This window comes from Pan troglodytes, chromosome 4, assembly GCF_028858775.2.
Source record: "Pan troglodytes isolate AG18354 chromosome 4, NHGRI_mPanTro3-v2.0_pri, whole genome shotgun sequence".
Lineage (NCBI taxonomy): Eukaryota > Metazoa > Chordata > Mammalia > Primates > Hominidae > Pan > Pan troglodytes.
Genome location: NC_072402.2, coordinates 147616924 through 147639871, shown reverse-complemented (window position 1 = coordinate 147639871; position 22948 = coordinate 147616924). Strand labels below are relative to the sequence as shown.

The following is a 22948-nucleotide window of genomic DNA, read 5'->3' as shown; positions in this document are numbered from 1 at the left end:
ACTGCATGCCAACTTAATCTTCAAGGAGTGGGTGTGATAGGCCATGCTGATTCAGTTTGGTCACCAGACCAAACTGTAATAATCCCGTCACCCAGATAAACAAGTTTTCAGGGTTGTCTGTTACTGGTGAGGATGAGAAGCTGCCTCAAGTTTCTCAATTTCTAGGTTATTTCTATTCCTTTATTGCTGCCTGCATAAGGACTGATTATCTTATTCTATTCTCTTTTTTTTTTTTTTTTTTTAAGGTGGAGTCCTGCTCTGTCTCCCAGGCTAGAGTGCAGTGGCCGAATCTCAGCTCACTACAACTTCCACCTCCTGGGTTAAAGCGATTCTCCTGCCTCAGCCTCCCGAGTAGCTGGGATTATACAGGCACACGCCACCACACCCAGCTAATTTGTGTATTTTTAGTAGAGATGGGGTTTCGCCATGTTGGTCAGGCTGGTCTCAAACTCCTGACCTCAAGTGATTCACCTACCTTGGCCTCCCAAAGTGCTGGGATTACTGGTGTGAGCCCTGGCACCCAGCCTGATTCCCTTATTACCTTCTAAAGTTCATCTCTCTTTTTTTTTTCTACCTTATCAAAAGCATACTCTTCAACAATTCTGTTTTCTAGCCCCTTTTCTAGCTTCTAGAGCCACAATCTTATTAACTCATTATCTGTCTCTTAAATGGTCACAGGTCGCAATTTTCTGTTTGTCTCTGCTTGACCAGCATCACATCCTACTAGCTTCTGATAACACTCATCTTGTTGCCTACCACCCAGTCCCTAACCTATGTTTCTCGTTTTAGGTTTTTTATTATGGCAGCACCCTGTTTCTGACACAAATCTTTGTTTCAGCCAAGATAGGCCAGGCTCTGCTTTCGTAACAAGACCTGGAGACCTGAGTGGTATAAACAACTAAAATTTATTTCACCATCCCACTATGTGTGCATTGCCAGCTAGCGGGTGTGGTTGGAGATATGGTGGGTGGGTTGTAGTCAGGCAGGAGCCAAGGCTGATAAAGCAGCTGCCATTTTGAACCTTGCAAGATAGAATAACTTTGCCACAGAGAAGAGAGGAAAAATACACACTGGCTCTTAAAATCTCCATCTGGAGGTGACACACACATAGCACTTATACTCACATTTTATTGGCCAAAGCTAGTTACATGGCCACACATTACTTGAGTGGTTAGGAAATGCACTCTGACCTTGTGCCCAGGATAGACAGCCAGAATGTCTGTAAACATGCAGAATGGCTGTCACAGTATATGCCATCCACACTAACAGAGGGGAAAATTGAATAGTAAATAAATGACTAATCAAACCAAAGGAAGGCAAAATAAAAGTTCAGGAAGAACATAGATGTTGGATGTGGATGCACTGTCTATAGCCCCAGCTAATCAGGAGGCTGAGGCAGGAGGATTGTTTGAGCCTAGGAATTTGAGGCTGCAGTGAGCTATGATTGCACCTGTGAATAGCCACTGTACTCCAGCCTGGGCAACATAGTGAGACACTTTCACTAAAAAAGAGAGAGAGAAAGAAGGAGAGAAGAACATAAAGCAGGTAGGAAAATAAAATGTACATATCAAGGTGAAATTTGAATTCAAATATATCAATTATTTGAATTTATTTATTTAATTAGTGTGTTAGTGTTTTATAGAGACAGTCTCACTATGTTGCCAGGCTGGTCTCAAATTTCTGGGTTCAAGTGATCCTCTCACCTCTACCTCCCAAAGTGCTGGGATTACAGGCGTGAGCCACCATGCCTGGCCAATAATTTTTTTTTTTTTTTTTTTTTGGTAATAGAGATGGGGTCTCACCATGTTGCCCAGGCTGGCTTCTTCAAACTCCTGAGCTCAAGCAATCCTCCCACCTTAGCCTCCCAAAGTGCTCGGATTATAGGCATAAGCTGATGCAATGGCCAATAATTTAAAAAAATATAAATCAACTAGATGTTCCAGTTAAATGACAAAGATTGCCAGCCTGGATAAGAAAGAAATGCATTACCTTTCATTAATTCTAAGATGCTGTTTTCTACTTTTTGACATTTCTGAAATAGAATTGTGTGATCGTTGTTAGCCACGGCAGACATGATAAAGTTGTTATTGCCTAGGTGTGAACTCGGTCATAACCATAGTCAAAAGACAAAGTTACAATAAATTTCATCTACAGATCTCAAATGGCTTTATTTGAGATTCTAGAATTGGGCAATGGTTTGTTGTGTAAAACAGAGTAAGTGTTCCAATGAGTTGAGCAGAAGGGGTTGGTTTTATAGGAACAAAGAACAAAAAGCAGATTGGTCATTTTAAAGCTACTTTTCTTGTAAGGCAGGACAGGGAAATAGGACAATAGAAAAATGACTGAGAAGTAAACATCAAGCTATTTCAGGCTACCTTTGTGTGTGTGTAAGGACTAAAGCAGAGGAAACTTCATCATCATGCCAATTGAAACTGGCTTGTTGCCGGGCACAGTGGCTCACACCTATAAACCCAGCACTTTGGGAGGCTGAGGTAGGCAGATCCCTTGAGCTCAGGACTTTGAGACCAGCCTGGGCAATATGGCAAGACCCCATCTCCACAAAAAAATACAAAAATTAGCCAGGCATGGTGGTGCACACCTGTGGTCCCAGCTGCTCAGGAGGCTGAGGCAGGAGGATCACTTGAGCCGGGGAGGTGGAGGCTACAGTGAGCCATGATCGCACCACTGCACTCCAGCCTAGAGCCTAGGGGACAGAGTGAGACCCTGTCTCAAAAAAAAAAAACAAGAAAAAGAAAAGAAAAAGAAAGAAAGAAACTGGCTTGTTTAGAAAATTAGCTTTTGTTTCTCCTGATTTCTCAGAAGGTCAGATAGCAATTTAGTGTTTGGTGACTTGGAACTTTGATGTAAGTGACTTCATTTTAATTTTTAGTTCGATCTGTTAGGGCCCCTACTACAGGAGTTTAGTTGAAAACAATGGTCTCCTGTAATTTTCATTTCCCACCATTCATATTGTTGTAAGTATAGTTATTGTTGAGCAACCATTGCTGGTTGCTATTCACATTGAATTCAATTGCCATGTAAAATAATTTTAAAGAGAGATTATGCTATGATTCAGCATTGAAGTGAAAAATTGTCTTAAGTGGCACAAAATGACAGAAAAAAGTGTGAGATATGATAAAAAATCTGTGTCTAAATGCTAAAAGAACAATGTTGATCTGAATAAAGTAAAAATTACAAGTGATAAGCATTATAGATTACGTTATAGGTTAATTGGCAGCGTTTAATCTTTCTCTGCACATACAAAAGTTAGTCAACAATGATTACTCCCAAGATATGATGAAAAATCCTATATCCTGTTTACAGGAGACTAATCTGAAAGAGAATACAGAGAGGTTGAACATAAAAGACTGAAAAAAGACATACCATGCAAATGCGAATCAAAAGAAAACTTGTATAACCATGTTAATATCATAGAAAAATAGACATACCAAAGAGCATTTAGTAGAGATAAAGAGTCACTTAATGATAAAGGGGTCAATCTACCTCAATATTACAGGAAGATATTACCATTCTAAATTTGCAAGCGCCTCATAACGTGACCTCAAAAAATATAAAACAAAAACTAACAGAAATACAAGGAGATATAGATGAATCTATGTTTGCTAATTGACTTAAGGAGCAAACTAAAATGAACAAACAGAATATAGAATATTTGAATAATCCAATTAATGAATTTAACCTAATAAATATAGTTAGAACACTGCTCTAAGCCAGTAACAAAAAGCTAATTAGGAAATTCTCATATGCTTGGGAACTAAGAAATACCCTTCTGCAACCAAACAACCTATGGATAAAAGAATCAATTAATGGAAATTAGAAAATATTCTGAGCTGAAAGATATGAAAATATTACATATTAAAGCCTCTGTAAAAAATAAAAAACCTGTGTGATGCAGTGAAATTGTGCTTAATGTAAAATTTACAGCCTCAAATGCACATGTTTAAATGTAAAAAGGCTGAAAAAGTAATGAGCTATGCATCCATCCATATCAGTCAGGGTCTCAACTGAAAATAGGTGTCACATTCAAACCAGGATAATTCGGTGAGGGTTTATTTACAGAGGGACAAATTGCAAAGGTGTGTGTGGAATGAAGGGAACCATAAGAGAATGTGCTATTAGTGGGGGAGCTACTACCACTTCTGGCCCCAAAGGGAAATTTCCATAATCTGGAATAAAAAAGAGTCTCATAGAGCAAACCACCTTGACAGAAGCATTGACCTTCGGGCAAGGAACATAGCCAGCTCGAAGCAGCCTTGCCAGTGGTTGCCCTGTCTCTATAAAAAAATTTTAAAAATTGGCTGGGTGTGATGGCACATGCCTACAGTCCTACACGTGAGGCTGAGGTGGGAGAATTGCTTGAGCCCAAGAGGTTGAGGCTGCAGTGAGCCAGGTTTGCTCTGCTGCACTCCAGCCTGGGTGACAGAGTGAGGCCCTGTCTCAAACAAAACAAAAAACCTAGCCAGGTGTGGTGGCACATGCCTATAATCCCGGCTACTTGGGAGACTGAGGTGGGAGGATTGCTTAAAGCCAGGAATTCAAGAACAGCCTGGACAACACAGTAAGACCCTATCTTGAAACAAAGAATAAGAGGAAAAAAATTAATAGTAAAACTGACAAAATCAAGAAGAAATATAACAGTTTTATTACAATAAAATATTTATTACAATAAAATAAATCAAAACCTTCTCACAAAGACAACCCAGACCCAGATTTTTTTCACAGGTGAATTCTACTTAGTGGTTTATATTTACTTATTTATATTTTTTAGAGATGGAGTCCCCCTATGTTGCCCAGGCTGGCCCTGGACTCTTGGTTTCCAGTGATCCTCCCACTTCAGACTCCTCAGTCGCTGGGGCTATAGGCACACACCACTGCCTGAGTTCTAATTAATATTTAAGGAACAAAAATGAGTAAAAGTAATATTTAAGGAACAAAAAATGAGTAAAAGTAAATTTAAAAGTAATTTTTAAAAATGAGTAAAAGACATGAACAGAGGAACTTCACAAAAAAACAATGCAAATGACAAATACATTTATGGAAGTTACTCCATTTTATTAATTTTGTAGAGAAATATGAAAGAAAACTATGATGAGATACCACTAGACCTCACCACAAGGACTGTCATTTAAAAGTCTGAAAATAGTATTGACAGAGTTGGAGAACAAAGCAAACTCTAATGGACCACTGATAGGAGTGTTAATTGCTACAATCATTTTAGAAAACAGTTTGGCCTCATCTAGTAAAGTTGAAGATACAAATATCTTATGACTTAGTACTTCTTCTCCTAGGAATATACCATGTAGAACTGAGAGCACATGTGCACCAATGTTGACAGCAGCACTGCTTATATTAGCCCCTAAGTGAAGGGACGGGGGATGTCCACCAACAGTTGAATGGATAGATTGTGCTACAGTAGTGTAGGGAACACTGTAAGTCAGTAAAATGAATGAATTACAGCAACGTGACGAGCCAGACAAAATAATATACGTTGTACAGTGCCATCTAAATGAGTTGAAAAATAAGCAAAATTAAACTAACAGGTACAGGAAAACATGCTTAGAAGCTAAAGCTCTACAAAAAAGCAAAAATGCAATTTAGCATAATTTCAGAATAATGGTTACCTTTGGGGTTAGGGAGAAGGTTATGATTGCGGGAGAAAGTCAATGGCTTCCAAGGAGCTGACAATGCTGTTCTTGATGTCCATGTGGTTTTATAAATGTTCATTTTCTAATGATTGGTGAAGTTTTTAATGCGTGTTTATGTGTGTGTTTTTTTCTCACAACAAACAAGCAAAAAGTAATAATACAAAAAATTATACTATTGTGAGGGATAAGTATATAAAGCACTTAGCTTAGTGCTTAGTACATGGTAGGAATTCTCCATAGATGAATTTTTTCATTCTCTACATAGTATTAGTAGCTTCTAACTTTATGAGGGAAGTGATGGTATTTGTTTCTGCTCAGCAGCAGGTAACAATCTGTAGAATGAATGCTGTCTCTTTTCTCAGGTGGTGAAACTTGGTGGGCAGACAGTAAAATGTTATATTCGCCACCCTTTCTCCATGTCTAGATTTGAACATTAAGATGGTTGGCCAACATTTTGGGTTTGGTCAGGTGTAGTGAATGTAAGCAGGTGCTGAGAGCCACCTGAGAGCAGGGGGAGGGCAAAGGCCCAGATTTTAGTCTTTAGTCCAGCAATCCCTGCACTGAGAGTCACCGTTTGTCTTTGGCCTTCACAGGAATCCACCTCCTGACCATTGGGCTTTAGTAAGCGGTCTCCCAGCTTATGTTGCCCAGAATGGCCTGGTAAGTAATATAACTTTGAAGGGGGAGAGTTTTGGATCATGTGGAAGAAAGAGTGGAAGGATTTCAGATCAAGAAGAGAGTGGAAAAGATGATGGCAAGTGTGGATCTCTAAAAGCCTAATTCTCTTGTTTCTCTCAATTCAGTTGGCAACTGGTCTAAATGAATGAACAGATAATTGACATTTGAGGAAATATCAAATACATAGATAAATAATCCTTAGGTAGAAAGGTGCATAGTCTTGGCCGGGTACAGTGGCTCACGCCTATAATCCCAGAACTTTGGGGGGCCGAGGCAGGTGGATCACCTGAGGTCAGGAGCTGGAGACCAGCCTGGCCAACATGGCAGAACTCCATCTCTACTAAAAATATAAAAATTTGCTGGGCATGGTGGCAGGCACCTGTAATCCCAGCTACTTGGGAGGCTGAGGCAGGAGAATCACTTGAACCCGAGAGGCGGAGGTTGCAGTGAGCCGAGATCATGCCATTGCACTCCAGCCTGGGCAACAGAGTGAGACTCCGTCTCAAAAAATAACAATAATAAATAAAACAAAATAAATAGGTCTTAGGCAGCTGGGGTCATAAAAGGAGGTTCCAGGTGGAAGGAAGAACATGGGCAAACAACATGGGCATGGAGGCCTGGAGCAGTGTGCTGTGTATGGTTAAGTGTGGCTGGAGTATTAGATTTGAGACAGGAAGACAGCAAAACATGAGGCTCAAGAGGGAGGAAGGGGCTAAATTACAACAGGCCTTGGATGCCTTGTCTAAAAGGTGGGACTTTTTTTTTTTTTTTTTTTTGACAGTGTCTCTGTTGCCCAGGCTGGAATGCAGTGGTGAGAATTTGGCTCATTGCAACCTCCGCCTCCTGGGCTCAAGCAATTCTCATGCCTCAGCCACCCGAATAGCTGTGATTACAGGCATGCACCACCACACCCAGCTAATTTTTGTATTTTTAGTAGAGAAATGGTTTTGCCATGTTAGCCAGGCTGGTTTCGAACACCTGGTTTCAAGTGATCCACCTGCCTCAACCTCCCAAAGTGCTCGGATTATAGGCGTGAACCACCATGCTCATCCTCAAAAGGTGGGATTTTAATCTACAGGTGACAGGTAGACAAGCAGGAGATTCACATAGTCAATTTTCATTTTAGAAAGATAACTCTGGCAGGGCATAGTGACTCACGCCTGTAATCCCAACACTTAGGGAGGCTGAGGCAGGAGGATCACTTGAGCCCAGGAGTTTGAGACCAGCTTGGGCAACATACCAAGACTCCGTCTCTACAAAAAATTTTAAAATTAGCCAGGCATGGTGGTGTACGCCCACAGTCCCAGCTACTCAAGAGGCTGAGACAGGAGTATCCCTTGAGCCCAGGAGTTCCAGGCTGCAGTGAGGTATGATTGCACCACTGCATTCCAGCCTGGGCAACAGAGGGAGACCCTGTCTCTAAAAGAAAAAAATAAAAAGAAAGAAAGAAAAGAAAGATAACTCTAGCAGCTTCCTGGGAAGTGGATCTGAAGGACTAGGACTGCAGGCAAAGTAACCAGAGCATCATTCAAGTAAGAGGTGATGAGAATCTCAGCAAAGACAGGTGGGGTAAAGAATACTATCATTCTTGCTAACAGCCACTGGGTGCTTACCATGAGTCAGGCACTACCTAAATTTAATACTCACAACAACTTTGACAGAGGCAAGAACACAAGAAGGCGATAATGGGTCAGGTCCAATATTGAGAGGGTGAAGCTGGCAGGGCTTTGTGATTGGTTGTAGGCAGAGAATGGGGAAGAGAGGAGTCAAAGCTAATTTCAGGCTTCTAGACTGAATAGATAGTGCTGTCATCATGCTTGGATGTAAGATGACGAGGTCAGTTTCAGACAAGGTAAAACTATGACATTTTTTAGGAGCAGCTGTCCAGCAGGTAGATGAAGAGACAATTCTGATGCCATGGAGAGAGAGGAGTGTTGGAAGCAGAGATTTGGAAGATATCAGGACCAGATGGTGTTCGAAATTATGTGTGGAGGAAGCCACTTACGGAGAAGGAGACAGGCAGTGGACATAGGGTGCAATAATGGAGGGTGTTGGCATCTATAGAGTGGGTGGAGAAAGAGGAGTGTGTGATAGAGAAACAGAAGGAAGGTTCAGAGGTGTTTGGAGACCCAGGAGAGGGCAGTGTCTCTCTGGAAGTGGAAAGTGGAAAGTGTCTGGAAGGAAGTGGAAAGTTTCAACAGGGAAGGAAATGATGACATGCAGCAGAGTGAACTGGTGAGAGAATTGAAAACACTCATTGGGTTTGGCACTGCAGAGGTTATTTGTGGCCCCAATGAAAATGGATTTGGTGGTGAGGTGGAAGCAGAACCAGCATGTGGTTTGCTGAGTAGTGGATGGGTAATGAGAAGGTAAAGAATGCAAAAGAAAAGAGAAGAATGCCTGGGTGCTTGCTATAGGGACCATGATGGATGCAGGAAGGATTTCATTTTCAAGCATGAGAGAGACACCAGCATGCTCACAGATGGAGAGGAAAGAGGGGTCCAAGAACTCTGAGATCAGGAGACAATGATAGTAACTGATAGAGTTGGTCAAAGGAGAGGTCAGAAGGCTGGTGCAGTGAGCAGACAGTACTTGGACAGGAGCAGGTACAGCCTGCTCTCTAAGACCACAGACAGCCCACTCCTGTGTTGTCAGGCAGGGTCACCACAAGCCCAGGTGGTGCCTTTTTGAGAACTAGAAGGCACCGTTTCTCAAGGATGACTAAATAAAGGTCAAGGTCATGGCGCAGCAAGCAGATCACAGGCTGGATTTCAGCTCCCAGTTGCCCCTCAGCCAGATGCCTGTGTGCAGTTCACACATTACACAACCGTACACAGTGGCCCCACAGTGCTCTGGGGAGATCAGATAAGTGTCATCTGATCCCTTACCAGTAGGGTAAACTGGTTCAATTTTCAGGAGAGGAATCTAGCAATATAGAACCAGAGCTACAACACCTTTCATTTATTATTCTACTTTGGGGTTTATACGCCAAGGAAAAACCCCTACCTGCCCAAACAAAACAGAACCCAAATGTAGTTGAGTCAAATATATTTAGAGTAGCATTATTTTATTTTATTTTATTTTATTTTATTTTATTTTATTTTATTTTGAGGCAGGGTCTCACTCTGTCGCTCAGGCTGGAGTGCAGTGGCATGATCTCGGCTCACTGCAACCTCTGCCTCCCAGGTTCAAGTGATTCTCCCACCTCAACCTCCAGAGTAGCTAGGATTACAGGCGCACGCCACCACTGCTGGTTAACTTCTGTATTTTTAGTAGAGACAGGGTTTCACCACATTGGCTGGGCTGGTATTTATATTAACCTAAAGACCATGGATACAACCCAGATAAGCAAGAAAAGGGGAACAACAAAATGGGATACCCTCCAGCTACTAGTAATGACAAATTGTAGCCTTAACTTTTTCAAAGCTTAGAAATGATTCAAGAGTGGAGCAAATCATAAAAAGTAATGTTTATAAGGTGATTTTTCTGTCTAGTAGCCTCAGTTAATAATTCAAAACTGTCTCGACTATGTCTACCTGATGAAAAGAATGTGAATGCCTTGGACAAGAACATGGTGTTTCTGAAAATGGTATACAGTGCTTCACTGGGCACCCTCTCAGGCCTAATCACACCTTCATTATTCCCCTTCACTGCTCTCAGATTTGCAACATCATGAATGCGCCTGCGGAGGACTTTTTTGCATTTCAGGTAAGTCATTTTTTATTTGCAGTCTTAGTCATATGATTTTTTTCCTCCCCAAAGAGCATTAGAATACATTAGAATCCACCCACTCTGCTGGGAAGCAGCCTCAACGAAGTGAAAATATGACAGGATAAAATTCCTGTGCCAATGGAAATGGGGACAGAGTTAACTGGGTAATTTCCAAGGTCCTATTCAGTTTTAACATTCACACCCTTTGCTTTCTGGCCTCAGGATCTATTTTTCCCCCCACAAGATATACAATATATAATACAATATTATACAATTATACAATATATATACAATTATACAATGTATACAATTATACAATATTATATACAATACAAGATATACAATATATAATATACAAAAGCTCCAAAGTTTCATGATCAGATTCAGACATTAAAGTTGTATTTCAATAAATATAATCAAAATGCCACTTTGCCAGGTGTTTTGTTGTTGTTGTTGTTTTCTTCCTTTTTTTTTTTTTTTTAGAGAGGGTCTCACTCTGTTGCCCAGGCTGGAGTGTAGTGGTGCAATCATAGCTCATTGCAGCCTCAACCTCGTGGGTTCAAGCAAAACTCCTGCCTCAGCCTGCCAATTAGCTAGACTACAGGTGTGCACCACTATGCCTGACTGGCCTCAGCACCTTTGCTCATGCTGTTCCCTATCATCTCCTGTTCAAATCCTGTTCTACCATCTCCTATTGAAATCCTCTCTGCCCTTCAGTGACAACCTCAAATGCTACTACCTCTGTTAAGTTTTATTATGATTCCTCTGGCTGAATGTAATTTCTCTCTCCTTGGTTTTTTTTTTGTTTTGTTTTTTGAGACGGAGTCTCGCTCTGTTGCCCAGGCTGGAGTGCAGTGGCGTGATCTCGGCTCACTGCAAGCTCCGCCTCCCAGGTTCACGCCATCCTCCTGCCTCAGCCTCCCAAGTAGCTGGGACTACAGGCGCCCGCTACTACGCCCGGCTAATTTTTTGTATTTTTAGTAGAGGTGGGGTCTCGCCATGTTGACCAGATTGGTCTCGAACTCCTGACCGCAGGTGATCCACCCACCTCGGCCTCCCAAAGTGCTGGGATTACAGGCATGAGCTACCGCGCCTGACCTTCCATTTGATTTTGTCTTTTTTTTTTTTTTAACAAATGTTTCATGGAAGATATCTTCTGTGAAGGCATTGGCAAAATGTTAACACTTGCTACAGTGGTGGGCCAGACAGGCATAGTCTTTGTCTCCATGAAGCTCATGATTGCATGGGGAAAGAGACACCGAGTGGTGATTAGGAGAAGGGCAGAGGGGAGAGGAGGGGCATCGCTGGAGATTCTGACTTAATCTGGGAGGAATCAAGAAATATGTCCCCAAAACTTATGTTTGGACAGTAGAGAGAGGGGAGAAGATTGCAGGAAAAAGATGGCTTATTGGAAGGAACTAGAATAAGCCAACAAATCTGAGTGAGAAATTGAGGGAGAGACTGGCAGGAGAAGATTCTAGAGAGGTGGACAGAGACCAGATCCTGCAGGGCCTGGAAAGGCACACCAAGGAACTTGTGTCTCTTATGTATTTTCCTTATGTCATCTTTTATTATTCTTGTCTCCATGTCAGACTAATTCTTCTTAGTAAAATGTGACTTCCTTTGGTCCTTTGGTCAAGGTTGGGTCTTATCTTTCTTGATATCCTCAGCTCTGGGGGCCCTGTCACTACTGATTTGGTTTAGCATGCTAGGCTAAACAAATAAAAGAAAAACAAGTCATTATCAATCAGGAAATAATTCAGAAGGAAATAAAAATGACTCAGAAAAGTCAGAATTACTTTTTTCTCCTTCAAGAACATTATGAAAAAGCTCAGACAGAAAATAATTCCGAAGTTAAAATTGCACTTCATGTGTTGTGATTTTGACCACATCAATGCGACAAGCCTGAAGACTTGCTGAGGGTTGCTAACCTGACCACAACCACAGCAGAACGTAGTCTTTACTCAAGTCATCCACTTGATTGCAGGTTAACTACATTAGTAAAGCAAATTTAATCTTGTTTTTAGATTCTGGTCTTCCTCCTCCAACTCATACGCCATAAAGTAGCCTAAATAATGTTGGTTTTTGTTTGTTTGTTTTTGTTTTTGTTTTTTTGAGATGGAGTTTCATTCTTGTTGCCCAGGCTGGAGTGCAGTGGCACGATCTCGGCTCACCACACCCTCCGCCTCCTGGGTTCAAGCGATTCTGCTGCTTCAGCCTCCTGAGTGGCTGGGATTACAGGCATGCGCTCCCATTCTCAGCTAATTTTTTATTTTCAGTAGAGACAGGGTTTCACTATGTTGGTCAGGGTGGTCTTGAACTCCCGACCTCAGGTGATCTGCCTGCCTTGGCCTCCCAAAGTGCTGGGATTACAGGCGTGAGCCACTGCGCCCAGCCCCTGAATAACGTTTTTAAGAAACATAGGTTGGGCCAGGTGTGATGGTTCACACCTGTAATCCCAACACTTTGAGAGACCGAGGCGGGCAGATTACCTGAGGTCAGGGGTTCGAGACCAGCCTGGTCAACATGGTGAAACTCTGTCTCTACTAAAAATACAAAAATTAGCGGAGCGTGGTAGTGGGCACCTGTAATCCCCGCTACTCGGGAGGCTGAGACAGGAGAATCGCTTGAACCCAGGAAGTGGAGGTTGCAATGAGCCGAGATAGTGCCACTATACTCCTGCCTGGGTGACAGAGCAAAACTCCGTCTCAACAAAAACAAAAAACATAGGTTGAATCAATGATTTCTTTGCTTAAAAATCTTTAATGGTGGCCTCTTTCATTTTCAATAAAATCTGTCTTTTTATCATGGCCTTCAGAGGGAAGGGATTCCACGAAGATTAGGTAGAGTGCTGCGGGCAGCCAGGTCTGAGTTCAATACAACCCTGTGCTCTTCAGGCAGTATTCTGCATCCTTTTGGAGACACTCTCTCACCAGGTGCTGAGACAGCTGTTTTACTTTCCAGTATTATTCAAATAATAACAATTATCATCTCACTATGTTAAGAATCTTGAAACTTCAGGATTGGAAGACTCACCTACTCCAGGAAGCCTTCCTTGACTTCCTTTTCTCCTCTGGCTCCCATAGTTCCATAATGTAACTCTCTTAGAGAACTTCCCACACTGCAGTGTAATTGCTGGTTTACCTTACAGATTATGAGCAACCTGAGGACAAGATCTGTGCCTTGGCTTCCTCAGTTTCTAGCTCAGTTTCTTGCACATTCTAAATGTTTGATGAACCAATGGATATATATATATACATATATATTTTTCGAGATGGAGTCTCTGTCTGTTGCCCAGGCTGGAGTGCAGTGGCACGATCTCAGCTCACTGCAACCTCTGCCTCCTGGGTTCAAGCGATTCTCCCATCTCAGCCTCCCGATTAGCTGGGATTACAGGAGCATGCCACCACATCCGGCTAATTGGCTAATTTTTGTATTTTTAGTAGAGACAGGGTTTTACCATGTTCTTCAGGCTGGTCTCAAACTCCTGACATCAAGTGATCCGCCTGCCTCGACTTCCCAAAATGCTGGGATTATAGGTGTGAGTCGCCATGCCTAGCCTCACCAAAGGCATCCTATAATTGATCAAGAACTTCATTTGTTCAGTGAGGCACATATTCTTTCCATTCTATAGATGAGAAAATTGAGGCCCCAGGAGAGAAAATGAAGTATAAAAGTAACATAGGAAGTCAGGGCAAGAGGCAAAATGTGCAGGTTATATCTAGGTTATTAATTCAACGTTACAAGAATCATAGCATTGCCCTTTTAAGCCAGTCCCCTGCCACTGCCTCCCATATCTGAAAGAGAAACACTACCTCTCTGGGATGTTCTGCACATCATTACATCCCTGTAACACACTGCCTGACACACACTGGCCCTGACATCTGAGGGGTGAACACAAAATGGCTACTCGGCTTAAGGAATTCCGACCAGATGGGTTATTTCTCATGGTAGTTGTCGGTAATTAAACTCATGTGAAATCCAACGAACTCCATCCTCTTGCCACCTCCTCTCAGCCAATCAGGATCATGATGTAGGGTGAAATCTATCATCGTTGCCTCTGTGGCCTGAAACAAGAGGAAACCTAATCTAACCCTTCTCTTGTAGAAAGAACCTCTGGATGAGTCTGGATGGATGATTAAAAATGTGCTTTCAATGCCGATTGTGAACAAGAAGGAAGAAATTGTTGGAGTGGCCACATTTTACAATCGTAAAGATGGGAAGCCCTTTGATGAAATGGATGAGACGCTCATGGAGGTATGGCTTGCTAGGAGGCCTTTTGCTGTTGGGATTCAGAGTCAGCTTGCTGGGGGAGGCTGGATGTCACTGCTCTATCACATGGGGCAGCAACCTGGTTGCTATAATCCTGACTCTGCCTCATCAACCACTTTCTTCACTCTTACTGCTGTACTGCACTGATGTGCTGTCAGAGAAATCCACATTTCCTTTTTAAAAAATGTAATCAAGCTGAGCATGGTGGCTCTCACCTGTAATCCCAGCACTTTGAGAGGTTGAGGCAGATGAATCACTTGAGCCCAGGAACTCAAGACCAGCCTGGCCAACAGGGCAATATCCTATATCTACAAAAAGTTAAAAAAAAGATTAGCCAGGCATGGTAGCGCATACCTGTGGTCCTAGTTACTCAGGAGACTGAAGCAAGAGAATCACTTAAGCCCAAGAGGTCAAAGCTGCAGTGAGCCATGATTGTGCCATTGCAATCCATCCTGGGTGACAGAGCAAGACCCTGTCTCAAAAAATAAAAAATAATTAACAAACTTTACTTTTTAGAGTAGTTTTAGGTTCTTAGCAAAATTGAGCAAAAAGTACAGAGTTCCTAGATATCCCCTATCCCCACATATGCAAAAACACATTCTCTTTTTGTGAAGTTATTACACATAAGAATGGTACTTTCTGTATGTTAATGCTTTACGTACAGTGTGGTCACATCCATTCCTTTATCTTAGCCTTATAAGAACTCCGCAAGGTGGGCAGCACCCAGCTTATCAAACCCATTTTATAGCTGAGAAAACAGAGGCCTAGAGACTCTTGCTATGAGTTTTAGAGTCAAGATTAAACTTAGGTGTTCTGTCTCTGATTCCTCCTTTCTTTCTTTTTCAGTCTTTGACTCAATTTCTGGGCTGGTCTGTCTTAAATCCTGACACCTATGAGTCAATGAATAAACTTGAAAATAGGAAGGATATTTTCCAGGACATAGTAAAATATCACGTGAAGTGTGACAATGAAGAAATTCAGAAAATCTTGGTGTGTAATGTTCTTTACTTGTTTCTACTCTAATACAGACTGCATCTCAGAGATGTGGCCAGATTAAGGCAAAACTTGCAACTCCATGAGGGCACAGCCTGGGCATGGGTTTGTGCACTGTTGTATTCCTTCCTGCCTAGCACAGGGATGCAGCAGCCCTCAACATTTAATGAATGAATGAATGAATGAATGAATGAATGAGTGCATGAGCAGATGAGTGCCTGAGAGTGGTACATAATGACTGCACTGTGTGGCCTGGGGACAGCTATTCCTTGCAGAAACACCTCATTCTTGGGGTCAAATGTTGGCTTGACAGCTCTAGAAACTCTATTTTTCACAGTGCTCAGGGATGACTTGGTACTGGAGACAGAGTCAACCAGCCATAGCCCCTACTCTGAGAGGGAGCTTTATCTGGAAGACCAGTGGACAATTATCAGTTTCTCAGAGCCTCCCTCCTGTGGGGTCAGCTCACTTAAAAGACCCTATTAAGTTGGGTGCAGTGGCTTACACCTATAATCTCAGCACTTTGGGAGGCCAAGGTGGTCAGATCGCTTGAGCCCAGGAGTTTGAGACCAGCCTGGGCAACACGGCGAGACCCTGTCTCTACCAAAAAAAACCCCACAAAAATTAGTCAGGCATGGTGGCGTGTGCCTGTAGTCCCAGCTACTCGGGAGGCTGAGGTGGGAGGATCACCTGAGCCCATGGAGGTCAAAGGCTGCAGTGAGCCATGATTGCCACACCATGCTTCAGCCTGGCTGACAGAGTGAGACCAGAAAAAAAGAAAAAATAAAGACAGGCTAATGTTTTTAGAGGGCATTTCTTAAGCTGGGAAGATACCACAACAAATTTGATCATTTCATTCCAATAACTGTTAAATTCAGAAGAGAAAACATCCCGTTTAAATAAATTGCCTCGTGGTTTGCTTGACTCAGTCCACAGTTTCAGCCAAAGAATGGGTATGTGCAACCTATCGGGGCACAGCCTCGGTGAACCAGTTACAAGTTAACAAAGTTTGCTCTGGGTCAAGAAATCAGGAGCAAGTAACTGGGTCCAGTTCCCCCTCCTCTGGCACATGAAGACATAGGCCCAGAGAGAGAAGGAACTTGCCTCAAGTTACACAGTAAATGAGAGGAAGAACCAGGACTATGTCCGAGGCCTCCTTACTCCCAGTCAGTAATAGTAACAATGAAACTATCAACAGCAACATTAATTTATGTTAGTGCTTACTATGCGCCAAGCACTGTGCTAAGTGCTTTATATGGATTATTTAATTTTACATATGTTACTTGAGAATGACTTTGCACAATTAAATTTTAATTCACCAGTTAAGTATGTTTATTATCCTCAACTTACAGATGAGGAAACTGAAGATCAGAAGCATTAATAACACGGCTAGTAAGTGGTAGAGCTTGAATTTGAATGCAGGTCTCTGTGGCTCTAAAGCCCAGGACCTTGTGCATCAATGGATGTTAAATGGAATCCTCTTTGAGCTGGTGGTTCTGTTGCAAGGACTTTGGAGGAAGGAGATAAATGGGAATGGAAACACGGAGGCATGTTGTAACCTATTTTTTTTCCCCTGCCATTTTGGGTCCTGGCAGAAAACCAGAGAGGTGTATGGGAAGGAGCCATGGGAATGTGAGGAAGAGGAGCTGGCTGAGATCCTGGTGAGCTGAACCGGGGCAGCACGAGCCCCGATGTATAACAAGTGCAAAGTGCTCCTGAGCATGCAGGGGTTTCTCTTTGCAAAGCATGTTCCCCATCGCTCTGTTCTGATCCTTCCAGCAGACCCAGGATGGGGACAGGGCTGGACAGGAGGTGGGCACCCAGAAACACTTCATGTTTCCTAATCACCTGACTCTATTCCTTATACAGCAAGCGGAGCTGCCAGATGCAGATAAATACGAAATTAATAAATTTCACTTCAGTGACTTACCCCTAACAGAACTGGAGCTGGTAAAATGTGGAATACAGATGTATTATGAGCTCAAAGTGGTGGATAAATTTCACATTCCACAAGAGGTGAGGTCAAAACAAATATATTTGATTTTCCTTTTTAATTTTCTTTCTTGCTTGCTTTAAAAAAAAGACTCAATCTGTAAACTACCTTAAAAAGAGTTTACTCTCAGTATTTAGGATTTAAAGAATTAGTCATGTTGCACAGATGAGTCATTTATAAGAAAAGAGACATGCTGTTCCTCTGTGTCCTGTGAAGTGTGATGTTTTGGGTGCGTTGGTTTCTTGCAGTGGGTTCTGAGGTACTAAGCCCTGAAGGCTGGGAATAGATATGCTGCAAAAAAATGGGTCCTATAGTTAAATGCGGGCAGAAAATGTGGGCTAAACCCATTTAAACAGGGCTCATTCCCTGCAGGATTCCTTACTAAGGTTTGCTGTGAGTCTAGGGTCATGGGAGACGGCAGAGAAGGTATGTGTGGGAGGCAGTGGGATATGGTGTGCAGAATTGCCTGAACTTGTTTGATTTTGATTAAAGCAGTGGTTCTCAAAGTGTTACCCCAGACCACATCCATACCACCTAAGAACTTACCAGAAATTCACATTCTTCTTTTTTTTTCTCTCTCTCTCCTCTTTCTCTCTCTCTCTCTCCTCTTTCTCTCTCTCTCTCACACACACAGACACACACACACACTCCCAGCTCTGATCAATCAGAAACTGTTTTAACAAGTCCTCCAAGTGAGTCTCATGCACACGCAAGTTTGAGAACCACTGGATAAAAGAGTCCTTTTGTTTTTGTTTTTGTTTCCCTGTAGAGCCCCTGTTAGCTTCTCCAAGGATAGTTGCTCTCCAGGGCACAGTTCGGGAATTACTGATGAAGCTCAGTCAGAGGAATGATGCATGCTCACCTCGTTTCCTAACAACAACAACAACAACAACAACAACAACAACATCTTCTTAGTATTTAGCATTTAGTATTTGCAAAGCACTTTCGCAGCATGATTGCATCTAGTACAAGCTCTCACCTCCTGGTCCAATGATGGGGTTAGAGTACCTCAAACCTCAAAAGAGAGGGCCATGGGCCATGCCTTCTTCATATTTTTGTTATTCCAACCCTCCTGAGACCATTTCAGGTGTGTCCTGCCTCACTGATGTGCATGTGTTCACAGGCCCTGGTGCGGTTCATGTACTCCCTGAGTAAGGGCTACCGCAAGATCACCTACCACAACTGGCGGCACGGCTTCAACGTGGGGCAGACCATGTTCTCCCTGCTGGTGGTATGGCGGGGCCGGTGGGGCTGGTAGGGTGGGCTTGCATCACATTAGACAATCTCATGCAGACTCTACATGGTAGCAACAGCGTTGTTCTTCTTTCTCTATTTATTGTCTTTTAAGAGTTATGTGAAAGCAGTACGGGCTTAGTGTAAAAGGATTCCAAGAATAGAGATGCATATAAAATAAAAAGTGAAAGAAAGCTGCAAGCTACCCCCAATCTCAGTCAGGTTATTTGGGGGTAACCATGTCACACGTATAAAAGTAGTTCAACAGGGCCGCCTGTAATCCCAACACTTTGGGATGCCGAGGCGGGTGGATCACGAGGTCAGGAGTTCAAGACCAGCCTGGCCAAGATGGTGAAACCCCATCTCTACTAAAAATACAAAAATTAGCTGGGCGTGGTGGCGGGCACCTGTAATCCCAGCTACTTGGGAGGCTGAGGCAGAGAATTCCTTGAACCCGGGAGGCAGAGGTTGCAGTGAGCCAAGATCGCACCACTGCACTCCAGCCTGGTGACAGAGTGAGACTCTGTCTCAAAAAAAAAAAAAAAAAAAAAAAAAAAAAAATTCAACAGTTCAATTGGTCATGGTTATAGTCTTTGCTTGGGGCATAATGACAATTAGGAACATATTTCATTTTTAAATGGCCTGTTATAAAGAGGTATCCATTTCTGTAGTTAGCCTGGCAATGCAAGTCATAGTAATCTGGAAATCCACTTAAAATAAATAAATAAAGATTAGAAAACCTTGAAATAGAAAAGTTTGCCATTCACCATTCGAGATGCCTCCAAACCACCTGTTAGCTGCTCCCATAAACACATCATGTGTTCTTTTCCCCAGAGAAATTTTCTGAAATTTCCTTAAATTGTGGCAGTGTCTAGAGAAACAGCAGTATCAGCCACCTTTAAATTAAGCTTCCTGTAGTACTAAAATCAGAGAAAAGATAAGTAAAACATTCAGTTTTGTTCAGCCTCATACACAAGCCCCAACAAGGACAAAAAGGAGGTCTAAAGCTGCATCATGTTCCATTAGGTGTTTCCATGAATCTCCTCATCCACTTTTTAGAGAGTTGCTTCTACCTGTCTGAACACTGGGAGGCCTGACTGACTATAAAATCCAAGATTTCCCTCTAATGTATAATCAGCTTTAAATTCCCTATAACTGGTACCCCTCTACCAGCAAGAGTGAGCTCCCAGGAGCCCCATTGGAAACTTTCCTCAGTAGACACTAACTTATATTAATCTATTTTGAGGTCAGTAGTAATTCTGGTTATTGATTGCTTTGGCCTCTGATCGTGGGAGTTATTATGGGAACTTTCAGGGGCAAGCTATCTGGGAGCAGGAGTGAGCCTGGCCAAATAACAAGTTCTGAACCATCAGGGAGACAGAACAGAGTAAGCAAACCCAATATAAGCCCTTGGGGACTAGAAAAGAGGCCACCTAGTGATGCATGAACAGAGTTCAGTTAAGTTTGTCCACTCATAAGTCTGCATAGCTCCTGAACAGGGTCCAGTGGGACACTTACTTTTTTGTGGTCCCTTCATAGCATACTGTAAGGTTGCATAACCATATTTAGTGGAAAGAAACCTTACTGGATTTAATCCAGTGACATCCTACAAGCAATTACTCATACCCACATAGGTAGTCTCCAGGTCTTGACTACACAATACCTGAAAGCAGGATATACCTTTTGTAGGCATCACTTAGATGGGTTTTCTATATTTGGCAGTGATTAGGTTATTAATTAGAAAGGTCAGAGTACGGTTTCCTTCATGATGGCAGAGAAGTCTTGATCTATGATCCCTGTCTAGAATGCCATCTGTTTCTGTGGAAAACCTTCCCTGGTTAGCTTTACCTGAAGGAGTCCAACAGGTGTATACTTCCGGGAATCTGGAGAGACCTTTTGAATTGAGAGATGTAGATCCAAGACTCAAGGCCCTAAAGTTTTGCGGTAGAGAACTTGGTATGGTCGCGTCCAATGGAGTTCAAGAGCAGTCTTCCTTTGGTGTAATTTCCAAAAGACCTAATCTTTGGGTTCTAGATCATGAAAGATCTGGTTGTCATCAACTGGTGGGTCACAAAGGGCTTCTTTAACCTGATGAAAATATGCTTTGGCATAATGCACTAAAGTTCTACACTACTGAGTCATGTCAGAGTTTATAAAAGTGGAAGATAAATGAGGTTCTCTTACCAGGGGCATACACCTTCCTGTAACTGTTTCATATGGGGCCAATCTGTTTTCCAGCAGGAGTGGATCTGATTGCCATCAATTGAGAATACCTTTGACCAAGGCAATCCAATTGATTCAGTTAGCTTTGCCTAATGCAATTGTGTTTAAAATATCTTTGTAAATGGTTTTACGATGTGTCTAGTGAAATGAGTATCTCTTTATCTCTATCTATAAATTTTATACAGGCTGGGTGCTGTGGCTCACACCTGTAATCTCAACACTTTGGGAGGCTTAGGTGGGTGGAATGTTTGAGCCCAGGAGTTCGAGGTCAGCCTGGGCAACATGGTGAAACTCCGTCACTATAAAAAGTACAAAAATTAGCCAGGTATGGTGGCGCACGCCTGTGGTCCCAGCTACTCGGGGTAAGGCAGGAGGATCCTTTGAACACAGGAGGCTGAGGCTGCAGTGAGCTGTGATGGCACAACTGCACTACAGCCTAGGTGACAGAGTGAATCATTGTCTCAAAAAAAAAAAAAGAAAAGAAAATTTTATACAATTTCTGAAACACATATTAATAACATATCCATAGACTATAACTCAAACAAAGCTTAGCATTATTATTTGACAGTGCTTCCAGAAAAGTCTCTGGAGATTTTCTCAAGAATTCCTCACAAGGGAAAAACATTTTTTAAAGTTTTTTTTTAAATTTGAGCTCCTACTCTGTTGCCCAGTCTGGAAAGCAGTGATGTGATCATAGCTGAATGCAGCCTCAAACTCCTGGGTTCAAGTGATCCTCCCATCTCAGCCTCCCAAGTAGCTAAAACTACAGACATGTACCACCATGCCTGGCTGATTTATTTATTTTGTTTTTTAGAGAGATGGGGGTCTCACTATGTTGCCATGGTCTTGAACTCCTGGCCTCAAGTGATCCTCCTGCTGCAGTCTCCCAAGTTGCTGGAATTATAGGCACAAGCTATTAAACTCGGTGAAAAAATATTTTCTAATAGCTTTTTAAGTAGTGTTATAGCATCAGCCTTCCTGTATGGGAACGGTTCTATAAAACCAGAAAAGAAGCACTAAAGGAGCAGTTAAGTGAAATCCATTTGTAAGTGTTCAGATGATCCAGTGGGTGCTGGAAATGTGTTGCCTGAGATTTTTATTGTCTTGCTAGAATTATGAGTTTGACAAACCAAACTTTTTTTTTCTTTTTTTTTTTTGAGATAGGGTCTTGCTCTGTTGCCTAGGCTAAAGTGCAGTAATGTCATTATGGCTCACTGTAGCCTTGACCTCTCAGGCTCAAGCAATCTTCCCATCTCAGCCTCCCAAGTAGCTGGGTCAACAGACACTCACTGCCATGCTGGGCTAATTTTTAAATTGTTTTGAAAAGACAGGGTCTCACTATGTTGCCCAGGCTGGTCTTGAACTCTTGGACTCAAGTGATCCTCCTGCCTTGGCCTCCTAAAGATCTGGAATTTTAGGTGTGAGTTACCACACCTGGCCCCAAACATTTCTTGAAACCATTTCAGCAATTCTGTTTATTTATTTATTTTGAAATGGAATTTCACTCTGTCGCCCAGGCTGGAGTACAGCGATGTGATCTCGGCTCACTGCAACCTCCATCTCCCAGGTTCAAGTGATTCTTCTGCCTCAGCCGCCCCAGTAGCTGGGATTACAGGCACGCGTCACCACCCCTGGCTAATTTTTGTATTTTTTGTAAAGATGGGGTTTCATCATGTTGGCCAGGCTGGTCTCAAACTCCTGACCTCAGGTGATCTGCCCACCTCGGCCTCCCAAAGGGCTGGGATTACAGGCATCAGCCTCCGCACCCAGCCCATTTTAGCAATTTTAGAGCAGTCACCTTGTCACTATTTTGTCATCATTTCTGTCATTTTATCTCTTCCATGATGAGTCATGGAGTGCAGTAATCTAATAATGGAAGCTTTAAGGACTCAAGAAGGATGAGGAGGCCATCGGGACTCCTTATGAGTCCACACTTAACATTGGATTTACATCCTTTTAAATACCAATTTCATTTCTCCAATTCAGGTGCATAGCACTGTTTATTAAATAGGTTATCATAGGTAACTTGACTTGGATCAATGTTTGGAATTCATTTAAATTGTATATCTCACCAATTTCAGTACTGGCTGACTTAGCATAAAAATCTGCCAAATCATTTGTTTTAATTTTCAATTATTTTTTATTCTGCTTAATACTGAATTAGCAGTTTTATGAACCA

The 22948-nt window shown here is 42.3% G+C and overlaps 1 protein-coding gene across 1 annotated transcript in view; it reads left to right on the top strand.

Annotated features, from left to right (window-relative positions):
* PDE6A (phosphodiesterase 6A) overlaps positions 1-22948 on the top strand; it is an 84206-nt gene that overhangs the window by 31104 nt on the left and 30154 nt on the right. Inside the window, exons 7-13 of the mRNA XM_518030.8 lie at positions 6260-6326; positions 10005-10052; positions 14163-14312; positions 15174-15317; positions 16916-16981; positions 17190-17336; positions 18437-18544. Of these exons, the coding sequence (XP_518030.4) occupies positions 6260-6326; positions 10005-10052; positions 14163-14312; positions 15174-15317; positions 16916-16981; positions 17190-17336; positions 18437-18544 (730 nt within the window). The remainder of the gene's footprint in view (positions 1-6259; positions 6327-10004; positions 10053-14162; positions 14313-15173; positions 15318-16915; positions 16982-17189; positions 17337-18436; positions 18545-22948) is intronic.